The sequence below is a fragment of the Hemiscyllium ocellatum genome, chromosome 1, assembly GCF_020745735.1.
Source record: "Hemiscyllium ocellatum isolate sHemOce1 chromosome 1, sHemOce1.pat.X.cur, whole genome shotgun sequence".
Lineage (NCBI taxonomy): Eukaryota > Metazoa > Chordata > Chondrichthyes > Orectolobiformes > Hemiscylliidae > Hemiscyllium > Hemiscyllium ocellatum.
This window is the reverse complement of record NC_083401.1, coordinates 74,072,648-74,093,831: the sequence shown is the minus strand read 5'-3', so window position 1 is coordinate 74,093,831 and position 21,184 is coordinate 74,072,648. Positions and strand designations below refer to the sequence as shown.

Here is a 21,184-nt window from a genome sequence, read left to right as displayed (position 1 = left end):
CTGGGACGCTAAATGTCTTCAAGGCAGAGATTGATAAATTCTTGATGTCACAAGGAATTAAGGGCTACGGGGAGAATGCGGATAAGTGAAGTTGAAATGCCCATCAGTCATGACTGAATGGCGGAGTGGACTCAATGGGCCGAATGGCCTTACTTCCATTCCTATGTCTTATGGTCTTAAGGCCTTATGGCCTTTATTTTTCTTCTGAATCATTAAAGAGACAAGAAATGGCTTTGAATTACAGGTCTACAACATGGTCTTTTTCAATCTTATACCAAATTTTCTGCCAACTTAGTTAAGGTCTAATTTCTGTCCTGTTTAAAGACCAACGGGAAATTATAGGATGAAATTTTCTGTGGTGAGAATTATATACATACATTTGAAATAGGAACAGAAGTAGGCCACTCAGCCCTCAAGCCTGGTCCACTAAGAAGGAAGATCATGGCTATTCTGTTTGTGTTTCAAATTTCATGTTCCCATCTAGCCCTGATAACCTTCGACTCTCTTGTCTAGCAAGAATCTATGATACGCAGGAGCCATGCTGCATCTATGATATGCTGGGGTGTACAAAGCTAAAAATGACACAACACCAAGTTAGAGTGCAACAGGTTTATTTGGAAACATTAGCTTTTGGAGTGCTGCTCCTTCATCAGGTATCTATGTAACAGGACCATAGACACAGAATTTATAACAGAAGATTACAGTGTCATGCAACTGAAATGATATATTGAGCAAACCTAGATTGCTGTTAAGTTTTTCCTCTTTTAGAATGGGTTTGCTGGTTTTGGTTCATTTCTATGTAAATCCTAGAACTTCCTTTAAATCACCTTCTCACGATAACTTAAGGTTTTATAAACAAAAGTGACATCTCAGCTCAGATAATGCATTAAATGTGTGAGGAGAGAGTCTGTCTGTATCCCAGTCTTGAGTCAGAGTGGTTCTATTTTCAAAGTGGAATTTATGAAATATTACATGGATTGACTACCTGCAGATCATAAAGGTCACCCCACTACACTAGTTTCTCTCTCTCTTTTTCTCTCTCTTTCTCTCTCTCTCTCTTGCACACACAGGCTTATACTCCACCACATTCACATGCACGCTTTACCAAGAATGCACACATGTAAATACGCACACTTACATGATTTGGAGATGCCAGTGGGGTGTACAAAGTTAAAAATCATACAACACCAGGTTTAATTGGAAGCACTAGCTGACGAAGGAGCAGCATCACGAGAGCTAGTGCTTCCAATTAAACCTGTTGGACTGTAACTTGGTGTTGCGATTTTTAACTTTGTTCTCTCTCTCTCTCTCTCTCTCTCTATCTCTCTCTAACTCTCGCTCTCATGTGTATACACACACACACAATTAAGTGTATGGGGAGAAATTATATTTGCAGATACATTCTATTTTGCTCAAAAAGTGCACAATCTACAGGCAGTCAATCCATGTAATATTTCATAAATTCCACTTTGGAAATAGAATCAGTCTGACTCAAGATTGGAATACAGACAGATTCTAACCTCACACCTTTAATGCATTGTCTGAGCTGAGATGTTACCTTTTTTTATAAAACCTTAAGTCACAGTGTCAAGATAACTTAAAAGAAGTTTGGGGATTTACATATTAATGAACCAAAATCTGCAACCCATTCTAAAAGATGAAAGACTTAACAGCAACCTAGGTTTGTTCAATATATCATTTGCATGACAGTAACTTTTGCTAGAAAGTCTGTGTCTTGTGGTCCTGCTGCACAGCTACCTGAAGAAGGAACAGTGCTCCAAAAGCTAATACTTCCAAGTAAACCTGTTGGATTATAACCTGGTGTTGTGATTTTTAACTTGAGCAAGAATCTAGTGCATGATGGCTCAGTGGTTAGCACTACTGCCTCACAGCGCCAGGGACCTGGATTCGATTACCGCCTGGGCGACCGTCTGTGTGGAGTTTGCATATTCTTCCTGTCTCTGCATGGGTTTCCTCCCACAATCCAAAGATGAACAAGTTAGATGTATTGGCAATGCTAAATTGCACATAGTGTTAAGTGCATTAGACAGGAGTATGTATAGGTTAGGGGTATGGGTGGGTTATACTTCAGAGGGTTGGTGTGGACTTGTTGGGCTGAAGAGCTTGTTTCCACACTGTAGGGAATCTAACCTAATCTATTCACCTCTGTGTTAAAATATTCAATGAACTCACATCAGCCACCTTCTAAAACAAAGGATTCTAATGTCATACAATCTTCTGAGTCAGAAAGAAAAGCTCTTCATTTCTGCCCAGAATGGGGGTTTCCTAATTCTTAAACTGTGTCCACTAGTTCTGGACTCAGGGACAACAGAGAACCTCCTTTTCACCTCCACCTCGTCAAGACCATTCAAATCTTACACACTTCAACCAAGCCACCAACAATCTTCTAAATTCAAGTGGGAACAAGTCCAATCTATCCAATCTCTCTCTTATAAACTAACCCTTAAATATGGCACAATATTGGAGATGTGGTCATACTAATGCCCTGTATAACTGAGGCATGTCATCCTTAAGTCTATGTACATTTCTGCTTGCAATTAAGGATAGCATCCCATTAGCCTTCTTGATTAAGTGTTGTAGCCACACACAAATATTTTGTGAAAATCTAGATCTCACTACACTTTGGAATTCCTCAGTCATTTTCCATTTATTTAATACTTTGCTTTATCATTCTTCTTACTAGAGTGAACAGCACATTATTCCACAATGTACTTCATCTGCCTGATTTTTGCCTACACTCAGCCTATTAATAGCTGTCTGCAAAATCCTTACGTTTTCTTCACAATGTACTTTCCTTGTCATATGAGTGTCACCTGAAAATTTAGCTACAATATCTCATCTACATCAACGACGTACACTGCGAAGAGTTCAAGCACCAAAACCTGTGTGAATCCACTCATCTGAATGATGAACCTGTGGAATTCTTTACCACAGTGGGCTAATGAGGCCGGATTGTGAAGTATACTTAAGGCTAAGATCAGATGATTTTAAATCATTAAGCGAGTCGGGGGTTATGGGCCTAAGATAGGAAAGTGGAGTTTCAGATTATCAGATCAGCCATGGCTTTGTTGAATGATAGGATGGACTTAATGAGTCAAATGAACAACTTCTACCCTTATGGTCTTTCCTAGTTGGACACAGCCTTCTGCAGCTCCTGTAGTCATTTCTGCTCTGAGTGGTAAATGGTGGGCCTGCCTAGATACTCTGGGAATTTCTCCTAGTTATAATAAAAACAAAATAAAAACAAATTCCATCATTTACTCCCAAGACCACCATACGCTTCATGGACTATCCAAGTCAACTCTTGCCAATCTCCGCCTCTCTACCCAACTTCGTGGCCTCTCAAAAAATCATGCCAATCTATAAGCTTTTACCCACACTATGACCACTTCAACTCCCTACATCAAATTAGTGTCATCTCATGTCTACCCACAATACACTACTAATCCCATTGCTCCTCATAAGACCTAACCCAATTTAAGTCAAACCATTCCCCTACTCACCACACTTTGCCCTTATACAATCAATGCCAACACACCCAGTATCAACCACGGACAGATTTAAGAGCTCTGCTGAGATGAATTGGACTTCTAAGTTTATATTACAGACTTCACTATCTTTAATGATATATCAGGGTTTACAATTTGTTTCATCAAATACGTTTCGAATAAGAAATGTTTGACTCACTTCAAAAACCCAAAAGATTGTAGAAGTTACAGAACATTAAATTACCAAAGCTTTCCTTTCATTTGATAAGCTGGTATCTAGAACTGGTCCTTCCTCTGGATTTGATAATGCAAACTCCACCAGAATCTCCACGGGGTTCAGAAAATCTGGAGCATCCTGAAAAATAGCCAAAGGCAAAGAAGTCACATTTGAGGATGGGCAGTCACACACAAACAGTAGTGACACACCAGGAGACACAGAGCAGTGGGACACAGAGCAGTGGGACACAAACAACAGCCATACACATTGATGTATCAAATGCAAGTATTATTTAAAAGTAGTCACATGATGAACACTAAACTAATGTCTGCTTAAAATAACACCACACTGGTCGGTATCCCATCACCAAATCAATCTTGTGAGTTCTTGACATTGATCCAGCTTCCTCAGATCCAGCTCTGAGTGACAGGCTTATATCTGTCAGCCAGGACTCCCTAATTGGGGCTGTTAACCTGGTCCAATCAGGGAATTCATATTCGATGAGGTCCACATGGCTGACCTTTGTTACAATCGCTACAATGCTCAAGTCACTACTGTTGAAAGGTCAGTGTACTGAAAGCTTGGAGATAATTTGTATCACCAATGAAAGAGGGTTGGGTCAAATGAGATGCAAACTTTTAGAAATCTTAAAGCTGACATCACCCTGGATCAAACCTTTCCACTTCCCAGTATAATGGAGAGTGGGGCTGGGTGACACATAGACATAGACATAGAACATAGAACGTTACAGTGCAGTACAGGCCCTTTGGCCCTCAATGTTAAGCCGACCTGTGATGCTCAACTAACCTACACCATTCCATTATTATCCATATGTATGTCCAATGTCCATTTAAATGCGGCGAGTCTACTACTGTTGAAGGCAGACCGTACCTTGCCCCTACTACTCTCAGACTGAAGAAACTACCCCTGATAACTGTCCTAAATCTATAACCCCTCAATTTAAAGCTATGTCCCCTCATGTTAGTCTTCACCATCTGAGGAAAAAGGCTCTCACTGATAACCCTATCTAATCCTCTGATTATTTTCTATGTCTCGATTAAGTTACCTCTCAACCTTCTTCTCTCCAATGTAAACAGCCTCAGTTCCCTCAGCCTTTTCTCATAAGACCTTCCCTCCATACCAGTCAACATCCTAGTAAATCTCCTCTGAACCCTTTTCAAAGCTTCCAGATTCTTCCTGTAATGCGGTGATCAGAACTGCACGAAATACTCCAGGCGCGGACTTACCAGTGTTTTGTACAGCTGAAGCATGACCTCATGGCTTTGGAACTCAATCCCCCCACCAATAAATGCCAACTCACCATATGCCACCTGAACAACCCTATCAACCTGGGTGGCAACTTTCAGGGATTTATGCACCTGGACACCAAGATTTCTCTGTTTATCTACACTGCCAATAATTTTAACATTAGCCCAATACTCTGCATTCCTGTTATTTCTTTTGAAGTGAATGACCTCTCACTTTTTCCACATTAAATTCCATTTGCTACTTCTCAGCCCAGCTTTGTATCTTATCTATGACCCTCTGTAACCCACACCATCCTTGGGCACTATCCACAACCCTGCCTATCACTAAAGGGGTAACACTAAGCAAACTTGATGGTATAAAAATAAATAAGTCGCCTGGTCCTTATGGAATGCATCCCAGGGTGCTGAAAAAAATGGTGCGAGTTATAGTAGATGCGCTAACGGTAATTTACCAAAATTCACTGGACTCTAGGCAGGTTCCGATGGACTGGAAGACAGTGAATGTCACATCATTGTTTAAAAAAGGGGGTAGACAAAAGATGTAAACCATAGTCCAGTTAGCTTAACACCTGTAGTCTGGAAAATGAGAGAGGCTATAATGAAAGAAGAAATAGTGAGACATCTGGATGGAAAGGGTTCCATCAGGCAGACACAGCATGGATTCAGGAAGGGAAGATCATGTTTGACAAACCTACTGGAGTTGTTTGAGGATTTAACAAATGCAATGGATGGAGGGGAACAGGTGAATGTTGTATACTTGGATTTCCAGAAGGCGTTCAATAAGGTGCCACATAAGAGACTCATCCATAAGATAAGAGTACATGGATTTGTGGGGAATGTATGAACATGGATAGAGGACTGGTTAACCAATAGAAAGCTGAGAGTTAAGAAAATGAGTGTTTCTTTGGTGGAGATCAGTGATGAGCAGGGTGCCGCAGGAGTTGGTGTTAGGCCTGCAACTGTTCACGATATGTATAAATGATAGGGAAGAGGAGACCGAGTATAACACATCCAAGTTTGCTGATGACACAAAATTGAGTGGAAAGGCAAACTGTGCAGAGAATGTGGATGGTCTGCAGAAAGATTTAGATAAGTTTTGTGAGTGGGCAAGGATCTGGCAGATGGAGTACAATATTGGTAAATGTGAGGTTATCCACTTTGGAAATAAAAATAGTAACTCAGAATATTATTTAAATAGTGTAAGATTGCAGCATGCTGTCGTGCAGAGGGACTGAGGAGTGCTCTTTTATCAATCGCTTAAAAGTTGATTTGCAGGTGCAACAGGCAACCTGGAAGGCAAATGGAATATTGTTTTTCACTGTTAGAGGGATTGAATTTAAGAGCAGTAAGGTTCTGCTGCAATTGTCCAAGGTGTTGGTGAGGCTGCACGTGGAGTATTGTGTGCAGTTCTGGTCTCCTTACTTGAGGAAGGATATACTGGCTTTGGAGAAGGCAGTGCAGAGGAGGTTGACCAGGTTGATTCTGGAGATAAGAGGGTTACCTTATGAAAAAGGCTGCGCCCCTTGGAACTGTATTCATTAGAATTTAGAAGAATGAGAGGAGATCTTATAGAACCATATAAAATTATGAAAGTGAAAGATAAGATAGAGACAGGCAAGTTGCTTCCACTGGTAGGTGAGACTAGGACTAGGGGACATGGCATCATGATTAGGGGGAGTAGAATTAGGACAGAGATGAGGAGGAACTGCATTTATTGAGATTGGTGAATCTCTGCCCAAGGAAGCAATGGAGGCAACTTCATTAAATATATTCAAGACACAGTTGGATGGCATTTGCATGGTAGGGGAATTAAGGGTTATGGAGATAATGCAGGTAGGAGGAGCTGAGACGATGGATAGATCAGCCATGATCTAAATGAATGGCAGAGCAGGCTCAACAGGGCAAATGGCCTACTCCTGCTTCTCTTACTATGAAACTATGAAACCTTGCTAGCCTGGAAACACTAAGGTCAGTAATAATAGTAGAATTTTACCTGTTTGAAATTAATTAGCTCATTGAAGCAAGGGGTATTGAACATGAACCTGAGACCCTGAAGGAGTTTCTGGCTCAGTATTGTACTCAAGGAGTTGCAATCATTTGAGTCATTGGGAAAAAAAGTTTGTCAGTTCTATAAAAGAGAATTATGATTTACTTGCCAACATGTAGAAGATGTGTTCAGCACAGCTATATAAAGGTAGAGTGATATTTCCTCGGATATTTCTTTCATGTATTTTCCTAAACAGCCCTCTGGAGGTACGGCGTGCAGAGTCTAATGTGATGTTGTATTCAATAACTGTAATGGAAAATAAAATGAAACATATTTACAGCTAAATCCTGAACTAGATGCATAGTTGATGCAAAGCCTCTGTTGACTGTTTATTTTCTATTATATTGCACTTATCAATCAACAAACAAAATGGAAAATTGCTAGATTACAGATGATTGGGTGATAGGTTGGACACAAATTTTATTTTTAAAGTCACTAATTAGTTCAGACATTGCACTTGCACTAACACAGTAAAAACAATCCTAATCATAATGGGAAAGTTAATATTTTACAAAATCTATGAATGAAGAGAGTTTGAATCTTTCCTGGTTTACACACTAGTTGATGTTAATTTACTCTGTCTAATACTGGAGCCCATTAGCACTAAATAGGCTAGTTCAACTGTGCTGCCAACAGAGTGATATCAGAAGAGATTATTAAAATGAGTGGAGAAAAGCTCTTCCTCTGTGTGAACAGTACATGTGAACAAACTCCTGACTATTTTACTGCCAGCTGATAACTTACCTGTCCAGGGTATTTATGCTGTATCATCTATAGGCATGTCAGCATTTGGTAAGAGATCACAGATGATGAACTAACATCCCAGAATTTCTCAATATTTATACACACCAATTTCACACATGAAACTCAGCAATTAGATGAGAAGTCATTTTGATGATTCATGAGATTTTAATCATGACTAGATTTTTCAATGGAAAAATTTCTCACAATCTAATTTATTGATTAATTATTAATTAACTAGATTCCATACATTATTTACAAACATCAAATAGCTAATCTATAGATTAAACTATTTATGTGATATTGTCTTGATTGACCAAGAGCTATTTGTGAGAATAGTAGAATTTGTTCACAGGCTCATTTACATTAGCTTTATTGCTAAATGAATTGATGTGAATAATGCAATTGCCAAAGACTTATTAGTCATAGTTCCTTCATTAAACAATATTTTGCTCTGGCCAAGAATATTCTATTGTACAGCGACATAAACTGTTCTTATGTACTCTATGATTGAATATAAGCCTTAGTTTACACACACTATCCAATTTATGGTTTAAAACAGATTGAGGTTTATTGTCAGGTCAGAAAATGCGTACTGTCATAAAAGGCAGACAAAACAAAAACAATCTTGAGCCAATGATGCTAATTTAAGAGTAGGCCCCAGCTACTTCCTCTCTTGCCTCCCTCAGCAACCTGAGATTAATCCCATCCAGTCCTGGGATTTGTCCACCTTAATACCCTTTAGCCGAGCCAACACATCTTCCCTCCTTATGTCAATGTGATCCAGAGTAAACAAACTTCTATCTCTAATCTCAACATTCATCATGTCTCTCTCCTCAGTGAACACCGATGCAAAGTAATAATTGAGAATCTTACCCATTTTCTCAGGTTCGACTCACAACCTTCCTTCCTTATCCTTTTGTGGACCAATCCTTTCTCTAGTTACCCTCTTAGTTCTTATATATGCATAAAAGGCCTTGGGATTCTCCTTAATTCTGCTCACTAAAGTTATTTCATGACTCCTTTTAGCCCACTTGATTCCTCGATTAAGATTGGTTTTACTCTCCCGATATTCCTCCAAGGCCCGTTCTGTTCTTAGCTGCCTGGACCTTATGTACGCTTCCCTTTTCCTCTTAGCTAGTTGCATGATTTCTCCTGTCACCCACGGTTCACAAGTCTTGCCTTTCATATCCCTTGTTTTCAAAGGGGCATGCCTATCCTGCACTATCTTCAACCTATCTTTGAAAGCCTCCCACCTATCAAATGTGGATTTCCCTTCAAATAGCTGCTCCCAATCTACATTTCCCAGTTCCTGCCAAATTTTGATATAATTGGCCTTGATCCGGTTTAGTACTCTTCTCTTAGGACCTCACTCATCTTTGTCTATGAGTAATCTAAAATTTACAGAATTGTGGTTACTATTCCCAGAGAAATCCCCCACTGCAGCTTCTACCACCTGCCCTGGCTCATTCCCCAACACCAGGTCCAATATAGCCTCTTCCCTCGTCGAACTATTGACAAGCTTTCCTGGACACTTCTTACAAATTCTGCTCCATATAACCACTGACACTAAGTGTATCCCAGACAATGTTAGGAAAATTAAAATCTCCCATGACCAGTACCCTGTTGCCTCTACATCTTTCCATAATCTCTTTACCTATTTGTTCTTCTACCTCACGCTCACTGTTGGGAGGCCTGTAGTACAGCCCCAACAATGTAACTACTCCCTTCTTATTTCTCAGCTCTAATCATAATGCCTCACTGCCTAAGCCCTCCATAGTGTCTTCTTTTAGCAGAACCGTGGTGTCATCCTTGACCAACAATGCAACTCCTTTCCCCTCTTTTATTACCTACTCCCCCACCCCGTTCTGTCTGAAGCATCTATATCCTGGAACATTTAGTTGCCAATGATGCCCTTCCTTCAACCAAGTCTCTGTGATCACAATAACGTCATACTCCCAGGCACCAATCAAAGTGCTAAGTTCACCTGCCTTACCCATTATGCTCCTTGCATTAAAATATATGCACTTCAGGCTGCCAGTTCTTTTGCATTCATCTGCTCTCTGCCTGCTCTTCCACTTGGTAATGCTAACTTCATGATCCTTCCAGTCTCTAGTTTCCACCTCACTGTCTACTAGCCTTCTCTTTTGGTTCCCAGCCCCCTACCACATTAGTTTAAAACCTTCACAACAGCAGTAGCAAAAACTCCCCCAATGACATTAGTTCTAGTTTGGTTCTGGTGTAGACCATCCAATTTGTAATAGTCCCACCTTCCCCAGAACTGGTCCCAATGTCCCACAAATCTGAAACCCTGCCTCCTAACCATCCCTCAAGTCACATGTTCACCCTGCCTATTCTTTCATTTTTACCCTGGCTAGCATGTGGCACTGGTAGCAATTCTGTGATCACTACCTTTGAGGTCCTCCTCTTTAACTTCTCTCCTAGCTCCCTGAATTCTGTTTTCAGGACTCATCTCATTTTTTACTTATATCATTGGTGTCTATATACATCAAGACAACTGGCTGTTCACCTTCCCTTTTCGGAATGCTGTGCAGCCAGTCGGTGACATCCTTGACCTGAGCACCTGGGAGGCAACATACCATCCGAGATGGACAGTATGTTTCAGCCACAGAACCGCCTATCTACTCCTATTACAGTAGAATGCCCTATGACTACGGCCCGCCGAGTCTTTTTCCACAGTGCCATGCTCCTGGAAACTGCTGTTGGTGGGTAGTCTCCTGTGAGTGCCTGCTGTTGGCACTGATTGGTGGATGATGTAATGTTTGGAGTCTATACATAGAGTTGTAGAGTCATAGAGATGTACAGCATGGAAACCGACCTTTTGGCCTAATTTGTCCACGCCGACCAGATATCCTAAATTAATGTAGTCCCATTTGCCAACATTTGGACCATAAGCCCTCTAAACTCTTCCTAGTCATACACCCATCCAGATGTTTTTAAAATGTTGTAATTGTACCAGCCTCCACCACTTCATCTGCCAGCTCATTCCATATGCACACCACCCTCTGCGTGAAAAGGTTGCCCCTTAGGTCATAAAGTCATAGAGATGTACAGCATGGAAACAGACCCTTGGGTCCAAGCCGTTCACACTGACCAGATATCCCAACCCAATCTAGTCCCGCCTGCCAGCACCCGGCCCATATCCCTCCAAACCCTTCCTATTCATATACCCATCCAGATGCCTCTTAAATGTTGCAATTGCACCAGCCTCCACCACTTCCTCTGGCACCTCATTCCATACACATACCACTCTCTGTGCGAAAAAGTTGCTCCGTATGTCTTTTTTATATCTTTCCCTTCTCACCCTAAACCTATGCCCTCTAGTTTTGGACTCCTGCTCCCTCGGGAAAGACCCTTGTCTATTTATCCTATCTATCTATCCCCCTCATGATTTTATAAACCTCTACAAGGTCATCCCTCAGTCTCCGACGTTCCAAGGAAAAGAGCCCCAGTCTATTCAGCCTCTCCCTATACCTCAAACCTTCTAACCCTGGCAACATCCTTAGAAATCTTTTCTGAACCCTTTCCAGTTTCACAACATCCTTCCCAAAATGGGGAGACCAGAATTGCATGCAGTGTTCCAGAAGTGGCCTAACTAATGTCCTGTACAGCTGAAACATGACCTCCCAATTCCTATACTCAATGCCCTGACCAATAAAGGCAAGCACACCAAATGACTTCTTGACTATTCTATCTAACTGTGACTCTACTTTCAAGGAACTATGAACCAGAACATGAAGGTCTCTTTGTTCAGCAACACTCCCTAGGACCTTACTATTTAGTGTATAAGTCCTGCCCTGCTTTGCCTTTCCAAAATGCACCATCTCACATTTATCTAAATTAAACTCCATCTGCCACTTCTAAGCCCATCTGATCAAGATCCCATTGTAATCTGAGGTAACCTTCTTCGCTGTCCACTACATCTCCAATTTTGGTGTCATCTGCAAACCTACTAACCACGCCTCCTATGTTCACATCCAAATCATTATAAATGACAAAAAGCAGTGGACCTAGCACCAATCCTTGTGGCACACCATTGGTCACAGGCCTCCAGTCTGATAAACACCAGCCTCTGTCTTCTACCATTGAGCCAGTTCTGTAGTTGTCCCAGTATTGCATGTGATCTAATCTTGCTAACCAGTCTTCCATAGGGAATCTTGTCAAATGCCTTACTGAAGTCCACATAGATCATGTCCACTACTCTGCCCTCATTAATCATTTTTGTTACTTCATCAAAAAACTCAATCAAGTTCGTGAGACATGATTTCCCATGCACAAAGCCATGCTGACTATCCCTAATCAGTCCTTGCCTTTCCAAATACATATAAATCCTGTCCCTCAGGATTCCCTCCAACAACCTGCCCACCACCAATATCAGGCTCACTGGTCTATAGTTCCCTGATTTTTCCTCACCATCTTTCTTAAATAGTGGTTCCACATTAACTAACTTCCTGTCTTCTGCCACCTCACCTGTAACTACTGATGATACAAATATCTCACCAAGCGGTCCAGCAATCATTTCCCCTGCTTCCCACAGAGTTCTAGGGATGATCTGATTAGACCTTGGGGATTTATGCACCTTTGTGCATTTTAAGCCATCCAACACCTCCTCCTCTGCAATATGGACATTTTGTAAGATCTCACCATTTATTTCCCCATGTTCTTTATTGGCATATCCCTCTCCAAAGTAAACACTGATGCAAAATACTTACTTAGTATCTCCCCATCTCCTGCAGTTCCACACATAGGCAGCCTTACTAAATTTAAGGGGCCCTATTCTCTCCCTAGTTAGCCTTTTATCCTTAATGTAATTGTAGAATCCCTTTAGATTCTCCTTAACCCTATTTGCCCTCCTGATTTCCCACTTAAGTATACTCCTACCACCTTTATGCTCTTCACGGGATTCACTTGATCTCTGCTGTCTATACCTGACATATGCTTCCTTCTTTTTCTTGATGAAAACCTTAGTTTCTCTAGTCATCCAGCATTCCCTACACCTACCAGCCTTGCCTCCACCATAAAAGGAATATACTGTCTCTGGACTCTTGTTATCTCACTTTTAAAGGCTTCTCATTTTCCAGCTGTCTCTTTACATGCGCACATCTGCTCCCATCCAAGGTTTGAAAATTATAGAATAATAGAACCATACAGCATGGAAACAAAACACTTTGGTCTGAACCAGTCCATGCTGAATATAAACCCAAACTAAACTAGTCCCAGCTACCTGTTCCTGGCCCTTCAAACCTTTCCTATTTGTGTATCCATCCAAATGTCTTTTAAACATTGTCATTGTAACCACATTCACCACTTCTCAGGAAGTTCATTCCACACATGGATCACCCTCTCTGTAAAACAATCACTTCTTTTACTTTTATACATCTCTCTCCTCTCACCTTAAAAATATGCCCCTTTGTCTTGAAATTCCCCATCTTAGAGAAAAGACAACTACCATCAACTCTACCTATACCTCTTATTAACTTCCATCAGGACTCCTCTTCTTGCCTAATACCATCAAAATTATCCTTCCTGCAATTTAGAAGTTTAACTTTTAGATCCAGCCTATCCTTTTCCATCACTATTTTAAAACAAACAGAATTATTCTCGTTGGCTGCCCACTGACACATCAGTTACCTGTTCTGCCTTATTTCCCAAGAGTAGGTCAAATTTTGCACATTCTCTAATAGGCACATTCACATACCGAATCAGAAAATTTTCTTGTACACACTTAACAAATTCCTCCCTATTCAAGCCCTTAACACTATGAGAGTCCCAATCTATGTTGGGAAAGTTAAGTCCCCTACCATAACCACCCTATTATTCTTACAGATAACTGAGATCTCCTTATAAATTTGTTTCTCAATTTCCCACCTACTATTGAGGGGTTCTATAGTACAATCCGAATAAGGTGATCATTCCTTTCTTATTTCTTGGTTCTACCCAAATAACTTCCCAGGTATATTTTCCTTAAGTACAGCCACAATGTTATTCCCTAATCAAAACGCCACTCCACCTCCTCTCTTGCCCCCTCCCCTTTCCATCTTTCCTATAGCATCTATATCCTGGAAGATTAAGCTGCCAGTCCTGTCCATCCCTGTGTCACGTCCCTATAATTGCTATGATGTCCCAATTCCTTATTCCCAGTCATGCCCAGAGTTCATCTGATTTACCTGTTAGGCCCCTAGCACTGAGTTTCATTTATCAGTCCTAGCTCATTTTCTGCTTTGTTTCTGCCTGCTCTGCTGTTTGACTTGCTGCTTTTCCCAACTGTACCAGTCTCTGAATGATCTCTTTCTTCACTATCTCCCTGGATTTCATTTCCCACTCCCTTACCAGTTTAAATCCTCCCAAGCAGCTCTTCCAGATCTCACCACCCAGCAAATTAGCCCGCTTCCAATTCAGGTGCAATCTGTCCTTCTCACATGGGTCACATCTACCCTAGAATGATCCAAAAATGTGAATCCTTCTCCCCTGTGCCAGCTCCTCATCCACACATTTATTTGCTCTATCCTCCTATTCCTACCGTCTCTGCCTCATGGCACTGAAAGTAATCCAGATATTACTACCCTCGAGGACCTACTTTTTAAATACCTGCCTAAGCTCCTAAATTCTCTCCTCAGATCTAATCTTTTTCTCTTCCCATGTCATTAGTTCCAACGTGTAGAATGACCTCCTGCTGGTCCCTTTTCCCTTTGATAATGTTCTGCACACTCTCTGATACATCCTTGATCCTGGGTGCTCGATTAAAAGTGAAAGTCCAGCATCTTCAGTAATTCTACCTATCACTACTCAGTGTGATATTAAAGTCCATGCAGCTTGTAATCAGATAGAAATGTTTAAATTGTCACAAACTTGTCTGTTTTACATTATTGGTCCCACTTTAAAGATCCTTGTAAACAGTTATGTTTTGCATAAGTCAGAACTGGGTTTTAGCAGCATTCTAAGATTAGATTAGATTAGACTTAGATTAGACTTACAGTGTGGAAACAGGCCCTTCGGCCCAACAAGTCCACACCGACCCGCCGAAGCGAAACCCACCCATACCCTTACATTTACCCCTTACCTAACACTACGGGCAATTTAGCATGGCCAATTCACCTGACCCGCACATCTTTGGACTGTGGGAGGAAACCGGAACACCCGGAGGAAACCCACGCAGACACGGGGAGAACGTGCAAACTCCACACAGTCAGTCGCCTGAGTCGGGAATTGAACCCGGGTCTCAGGCGCTGTGAGGCAGCAGTGCTAACCACTGTGCCACCGTGCCGCCCACCAGTGCCACCATGCCGCCCACCTGTGCTACCGTGCCGCCCACTGATCTCAAGATCTCAATTATTGCTGAAAATCCTTTCTTATCCCGGAAAGCTCATTTTATATTTGTGTGAATGTCAAATTTCTCCACTTAAAAAAATATTTTTAAGATTTGTTCGTGGTCCTTCAGCTTCTTCAGTAGTCCCAAGTGTAAGATGAAAATGTATTTTGTTCTCTGCAAAATGTAACCAGAAATTATGGATAATGGGCTTAAAAGAAATCCAGCCCATGGGAGTGAATTATGATTCAGGAGGTCTTAGAATCAGGAACCATAATGTGAAGGAGCCGGTGTTGGACTGGGGTGGACAAAGTTAAAAATCACACAACACTGCTGCTCCAAAAGCTAGTGCTTCCAAATAAACCTGTTGGACTATAACCTGGCGTTGTGTGACTTTTAACTAGAATCAGGAGGAAAGGTGGCCAGCAGTAAGGAGTTAGTGGTCACAATGTGGCCTTCTTCTGCCACAGCTATGATTCCGTAGAGAGTAGGGGGGCTATCTACTTCTTGAAGAGAAAGCCTAGGAAACTCTAACAACTTCCATGCAGATCCAGTATCCTCTGGTCCAGGAATGGCCTCCCTATCAGCAACCAGTAAGCCTAACCCAACACACCTTGCTGCAGTAACCATCTTTACCAGGACAGAGCTGATTCTGTGATTACTTGGAGATGGAATCTCCAACCTTAAAGGGGTGAGAGCCCTAGTGTCAGACGTTATTTGCTGGATGGACACAGAATCGGATCAGCTTTCCTGGAAACAGCTGAATCGAGGTTGTCCCTGGCTTTTCAGTGGATCAGCATTGTAATTAAATGCAGCCCAATCAATGCATTTTCATCCATGATTTGCTGTCTATGACATTGCTTCAGTGTGATTTACCGCTTTATCTGTCAGATAGCATCATTGTTGCTATCACTTTTACTTCACACTGATGTCAGGGATAGGGACTTTGATGCCATAGAGACTGTTAGATCTCACCAAATTACTTTTGAGATCAGCAGCAAGTTCTCTCATATCAATGTTGCCTGTGAAATCCAGGCCAGATATGATGTACATTACACTCTCTTTTTGCATAAGTCGATGTTCTGAGGAACTATATTTGATAAAGTGAAATACTTAAATCTCCTTGGCTTGATATAAAACAATGCTACAAGTCACATTAACATACCAATTGGTTGTGATGGCTGTTTACCAGACTTCAGGTTAACATTGAAACAAAGCTCTGCTGTAATACACACTGTTGGCTTCTCATCAATCACACAATTCTTGTTCTGGATATTGATCTTGTTGGGTTGAAATTTCAGTTTGCTAATCCTGATTTGAGCTATATCACGGGACCTAGTGAAAGATTTTGAAAACAGTCATGAAAATCATGCAGTATTTTCAATATCAGCAATTACTCACTTACTTAGAACTCATTCTGTGATTACTAATCAATCTCAGCATTTCAGAATCACAGCCGTGAAACAAACTACCGTAAAGGTTTTACAATCCAGCACTTAAAGCAATGATTTCCTGGATAACAGAAATGTAACCTACAGTTTATGAATCACTTTACTGCCAAGTAACCTCAGGAAATCATTTTGTAATGATAACTGACAGGTGTTGTTCAAACAATAGCATTTGTATTACAGGGGAAAGTGATGGTGGAAGACTCCATCACAAAAATATATTTCATTGACTTTGTACTTTTGGGACTCTGTGAATTTACAAATCATACAGAAGAAAGGCTCTGAGAATAGAGTCAATAAAAGGGAATAATTATAATGCAAAACTGATACAAACCAGAAGAGGGCAGCACCACCTAGTGCTCCAACTGTAATATCGATTAGACCATCATCATTTAAATCCATTTGCCCATCGATTGATTGGCCAAAGTAATTGAAGTCAACAGCTGGTGCTGATGCAGAGATGCGCTATTAAGAAAATCATTTGATTAGCTTAGTTTAAACCCATAATTTCCGATTTTTTTTTAATTGCAGTTATAAATTTTAGATCATAATGGTCTGAACCTTCTGGGAGCAGCATTCACTGTTGCATTGCTATACTCCCAATACCTTTCTTTAAAAAAAAAACGTCCTGCATCGCTCTTTGCAAGTGTCCAAGTTCCAATGCAGGAGCCTACAGTAATGTGCAGGGCAGCTTTAATCCGACTAAACCTTCACTGCGTAGCGGAAGCTAAGCCGTGTCACTTTTCATTGACTGCTGCAGGCAGTATTAATGTCCCAAAGCCTCATTGAGAGGCTAGGGAGAGAAGGTGTGTGTGTGTGTGTGTGTGAAGTGACTGGGTTAATGTGACAGGTAGGTGATGGGTCAGCTGGTATGTGAGGGTGAATTGGAAAGCTGGATGGCAGATCAGATGTTGAGGCTGGTTGGGGTCAGGGTTTGGGGCACCAGTTCAGGTGGGTATGGTGTTGATCAAGGGGGATGTTGCTGGGTGGTGGGGAAAGTTCAGGAGTTTTGGGGTTGGAGGCTCTTAACGATGAGTTGTGTGAGCTCAGTGTTGTTAGCTACAGGTTGGACCAGGATTTAAACCCTATGCCGTCTCCTGGCTACCTACAGTCGGAGGTTTTTGAGTCAGACACAGACTGAAAACTTTCCAGAGGATCTCCAGCCAATGGGTTTTAACCAATCCAGAAAATTCCAGGGTGGTTTGTGTTTTGGGAATTTTGAAGGGTCCCATACCGCAGGGGATGCTGACATCGTCAAATCACATGTCTCTTAGCCATTATGTAAATTTCTGGTTTAGCTGTTACACTTAAAGAAGTGCATGATTGAGTACTTTTGCTAAAAGCTTCCAATGGTAGCTACTAGTTCATGATTCGCATAAACACCCTTTAACTGTAATTCAAACAACTGAAACTAACAATGCCCTAATAGAGTAACATTGACTTCAATATAAAGCAAATAGATTAACACTTCTATCTTGGAAGTGAAGTAAGAACTAACATTGAACTGAATTTCTTTTAGTGTTGTACAATCTTCATCTTTAAAACACAATGAATAAACCTATTGGTATGAATTTCTTTCTAGTCCAGATTGAGGATGTGTAGCACCGATTTTATTTTAGTTTGGACACAATTTGTGGGAAAGGATTGGGCAGACCTTGACGTTGTTAAATAATGTAAACCAGATGATTGTACATTGACAGAACATGAAGAACATGACATTTCAGAAGGACAGGAAGCAAGGAATGGGTGATGGGGACCATATGATCCACATTTAATGTGGGAGTACAGATGGTAGATGCATTGGTTATAATATTTCAGAATTCCATAGATTTTGGAAGGATTCTAGCAGATTGAAAGCTAGCAAAAGTAACATATTTATTCAACATGAAAGTGTAGCAGAAAGTAGGCAATTATAGGGTTTTTAGCCTCACATTAGTCCGAGGAATGGTGCTGGAATCTATTATTAAAGAAATTAAAACAGGGTACTTAGAAAGTCATGATGTGATCAACAGATCCTTGTGAAAGGGAAGTTGTGTATAAAACATATCTTTTAGAGCTTTCAGATGAAGTAGCATTCACAGTGGATAGAGAGGAACTGATAGATATGGTGTACTTGGATTTCTTACAGGTGTTTAATAAAGTGCCAGAAAAAAGTTTTACACAATGTGTTGGCACGAACATATTAGTGTGGATGAAGGATTGGTTAGCTACCAGGAAACCAGCTAGGAATAAGTGGGTCATTTTCAGGTTGGGAAGCTGGAACTACTGCAGAGCTAGAAGGACCAGTGCCAGGTCCTGAACTATTTATAATTCGCAATGATTTCAATCAGGTGACTACATTTATGTTAATTAAATTTGCTTATGTCAGCAAGGTAAGTAGAAAAGTAAGTTGTTAGGAGGAGCTAGAGAATCTGCAAAGGGATATAGATGGGTTAAGTGATTGGGCAAAAAAAATAGCAGATAGAGTGTAACATGGATAAATGTGAACTTGTCTATTTTTGCAGGGAGAATAGAAGAACAGAATTGAAAAGTGCGGTGCTGGAAAAGCACAGCAGGTCAGGCAGCATCTGAGGAGCAGGAGAATTGATGTTTCAGGCATAAGCTCTTCATCAGGAATGCAATATGCTGTTTGAGTAAAAAGAGATTGTAGGACTCAGTAGTCCAGAGGGATTAAAAGGTTCTGACACATGAACCCCATTAAGTTAGTGTGCAAGTGCAGCAAGTGGATAGGAAGAGACAGAATGTTGCAGTTTATTGCAAGGCCAATGGAATATAGAAGTACAGTAGTTTTACTGGATCTACATAAGGCCTTGGTGAAACCACACCTGATGTACGGTGCACAGCTTTTATCTATTTATTTGTATAAATATGTAATGCTTTTGAAGCAATTTATAGAAGGTTCATTCTAATCATTTCCTGGAATAAGGAGCTTATCTTCTGAAGGAAGATCATACAGGTTAAGCCTATATCAATTGGAATTCAGGACAATGAGAGGTAATCTTACTGAAAGATAGATGGTGAGTGGATTTGGCAGGGTGAGTACTGGGAGAATGTTTCCTTATGTAAGTAAAACTAAAATGAGCCAATATAGTCCAAGATTAGGAACCTTCCCTCCATAGGAGAGAGATGAGGAGTTTCTTTTCTCTCAATAAGTCAAACGAGTGTACAATTTTCTTTCCCAGAAGGAAGCATAGACTGGGTCATTAAATTTATTTCAGGCTGAATTTGATGGGTTTTTCATTGACAAGGGAATCAAAGGTGATGGACAGCAGTCAGCAAAGTGAGACCAGAGTAGCCATGGTGTTTTAGATTAGTGGCATAGGTTTGAAGGATCAAATGGCTTATTCCTGCTCTTATATCCCTATGGTAGACAAGCAGGAGGCTGGAAGAGCACAGCAAGCCAGGCAGCTTCAGGAGGTGGAGAAGTCAATGTTTCTGGTTTTAACCCTTCTTCAGGACTGGGGGTGGGTGTAAGGCGAGCTGCAGATAAAGGGGGTGGGGGGACAGGGTGGTGAAGTGGGGATAGGTGGAGACAAAGAGAGAGTAAGACCTGATCGGTCGATGGGAGAGATGAATCTGGTGGGTGGCTGGGGAGGAATGGAAGGGAGATTGGGGAAGGGCTGGGAAGAAAGTCAGTGGATGGGAATAGAGGATATTAGAAATTGGAGAACACAATATTGAGTTCTCCAGACTGTAGGCTTCCCAGGCAGAAGATGAAGTGTTGTCCCTCCAATTTGTGATTTGGTTCATTATGGTAATGGAAGAGGCCAAGGACGGCCATGTTGGAAGGGGAGTGGGAAGGGGAATTGAAATGGGCCGTGACTGCGGGCCTGGCTGCAACGCTCGGCGAACCATTCCCTAAGTTTACATTTGGTCTCCCCGATGTAGAGAAGACTACATCTGGAGCACCATATACAGTAAACTAAGTTGGAGGAGCGGCAGGTGAACCTCTGTCTCACCTGGAAGGACTGTTTGGGGCCCGGGATAAAGGTGAGGAGGATGGTGGGCCAGCAGGTTTTGCGTCTTTTACAGTTGCAGGGGAAGGTACCTGGGGGCTCAGAGGAGTTGATGGGGAGAGTGACAGGAACAAAGAATTGGTAAAAGGAATGTCCCTGCAGAAGGTGGAGAGGGGTGCGGAGGGGAAGATGTCCTTGGCGTTGGGGTCTAGTTGGAGTTGGCGTAAGTGTTTAAGGATGATGCATTGCATGCAGAGATTGGTAGAGTGGTAGTTGAGGACAAGGGGGACTCTGTCTTTATTGCGTTTTGGGTGGGAGTATAGGTGGTGTGGTGGAAGACTGTCTGGATGACACAGAGAGTAAAAGTGCTCGAAATAGGTGGGCATCTGGGATGCTTGCAAGTGGAGTGTCTCCTCATCCGAACAGATGTGACCGAGGTGGCTGAATTGGGAGAACAGGACGGAGTTGTTGCAGGATGCTAGGTGGGAGGAGGTGTAGTCCAGGTAATTGTAAGAGTCTGTGGGTTTATAATAAACATCCATCTGGAGACTGTTGCCAGAGATGGAAATGGAGAGGTCAAGAAAAGAGAGGGAGGTGTCTGAGATGGGTGAAATGAATTTGAAGGTGGGGTGGAAGTTGTGGGCAAAGTTGATGAACTGCTCCAGTTCAGC

The 21,184-nt window shown here is 41.5% G+C and overlaps 1 protein-coding gene across 1 annotated transcript in view; it reads right to left on the bottom strand.

The window, feature by feature from the left end:
- itga1 (integrin, alpha 1) overlaps positions 1-21,184 on the bottom strand; it is a 216,134-nt gene that overhangs the window by 53,706 nt on the left and 141,244 nt on the right. The window contains exons 16-19 of the mRNA XM_060822674.1: positions 16,892-17,022; positions 16,275-16,444; positions 7,151-7,287; positions 3,754-3,864 (exon numbers count right to left, since the gene is read on the bottom strand). Of these exons, the coding sequence (XP_060678657.1) occupies positions 3,754-3,864; positions 7,151-7,287; positions 16,275-16,444; positions 16,892-17,022 (549 nt within the window). The remainder of the gene's footprint in view (positions 1-3,753; positions 3,865-7,150; positions 7,288-16,274; positions 16,445-16,891; positions 17,023-21,184) is intronic.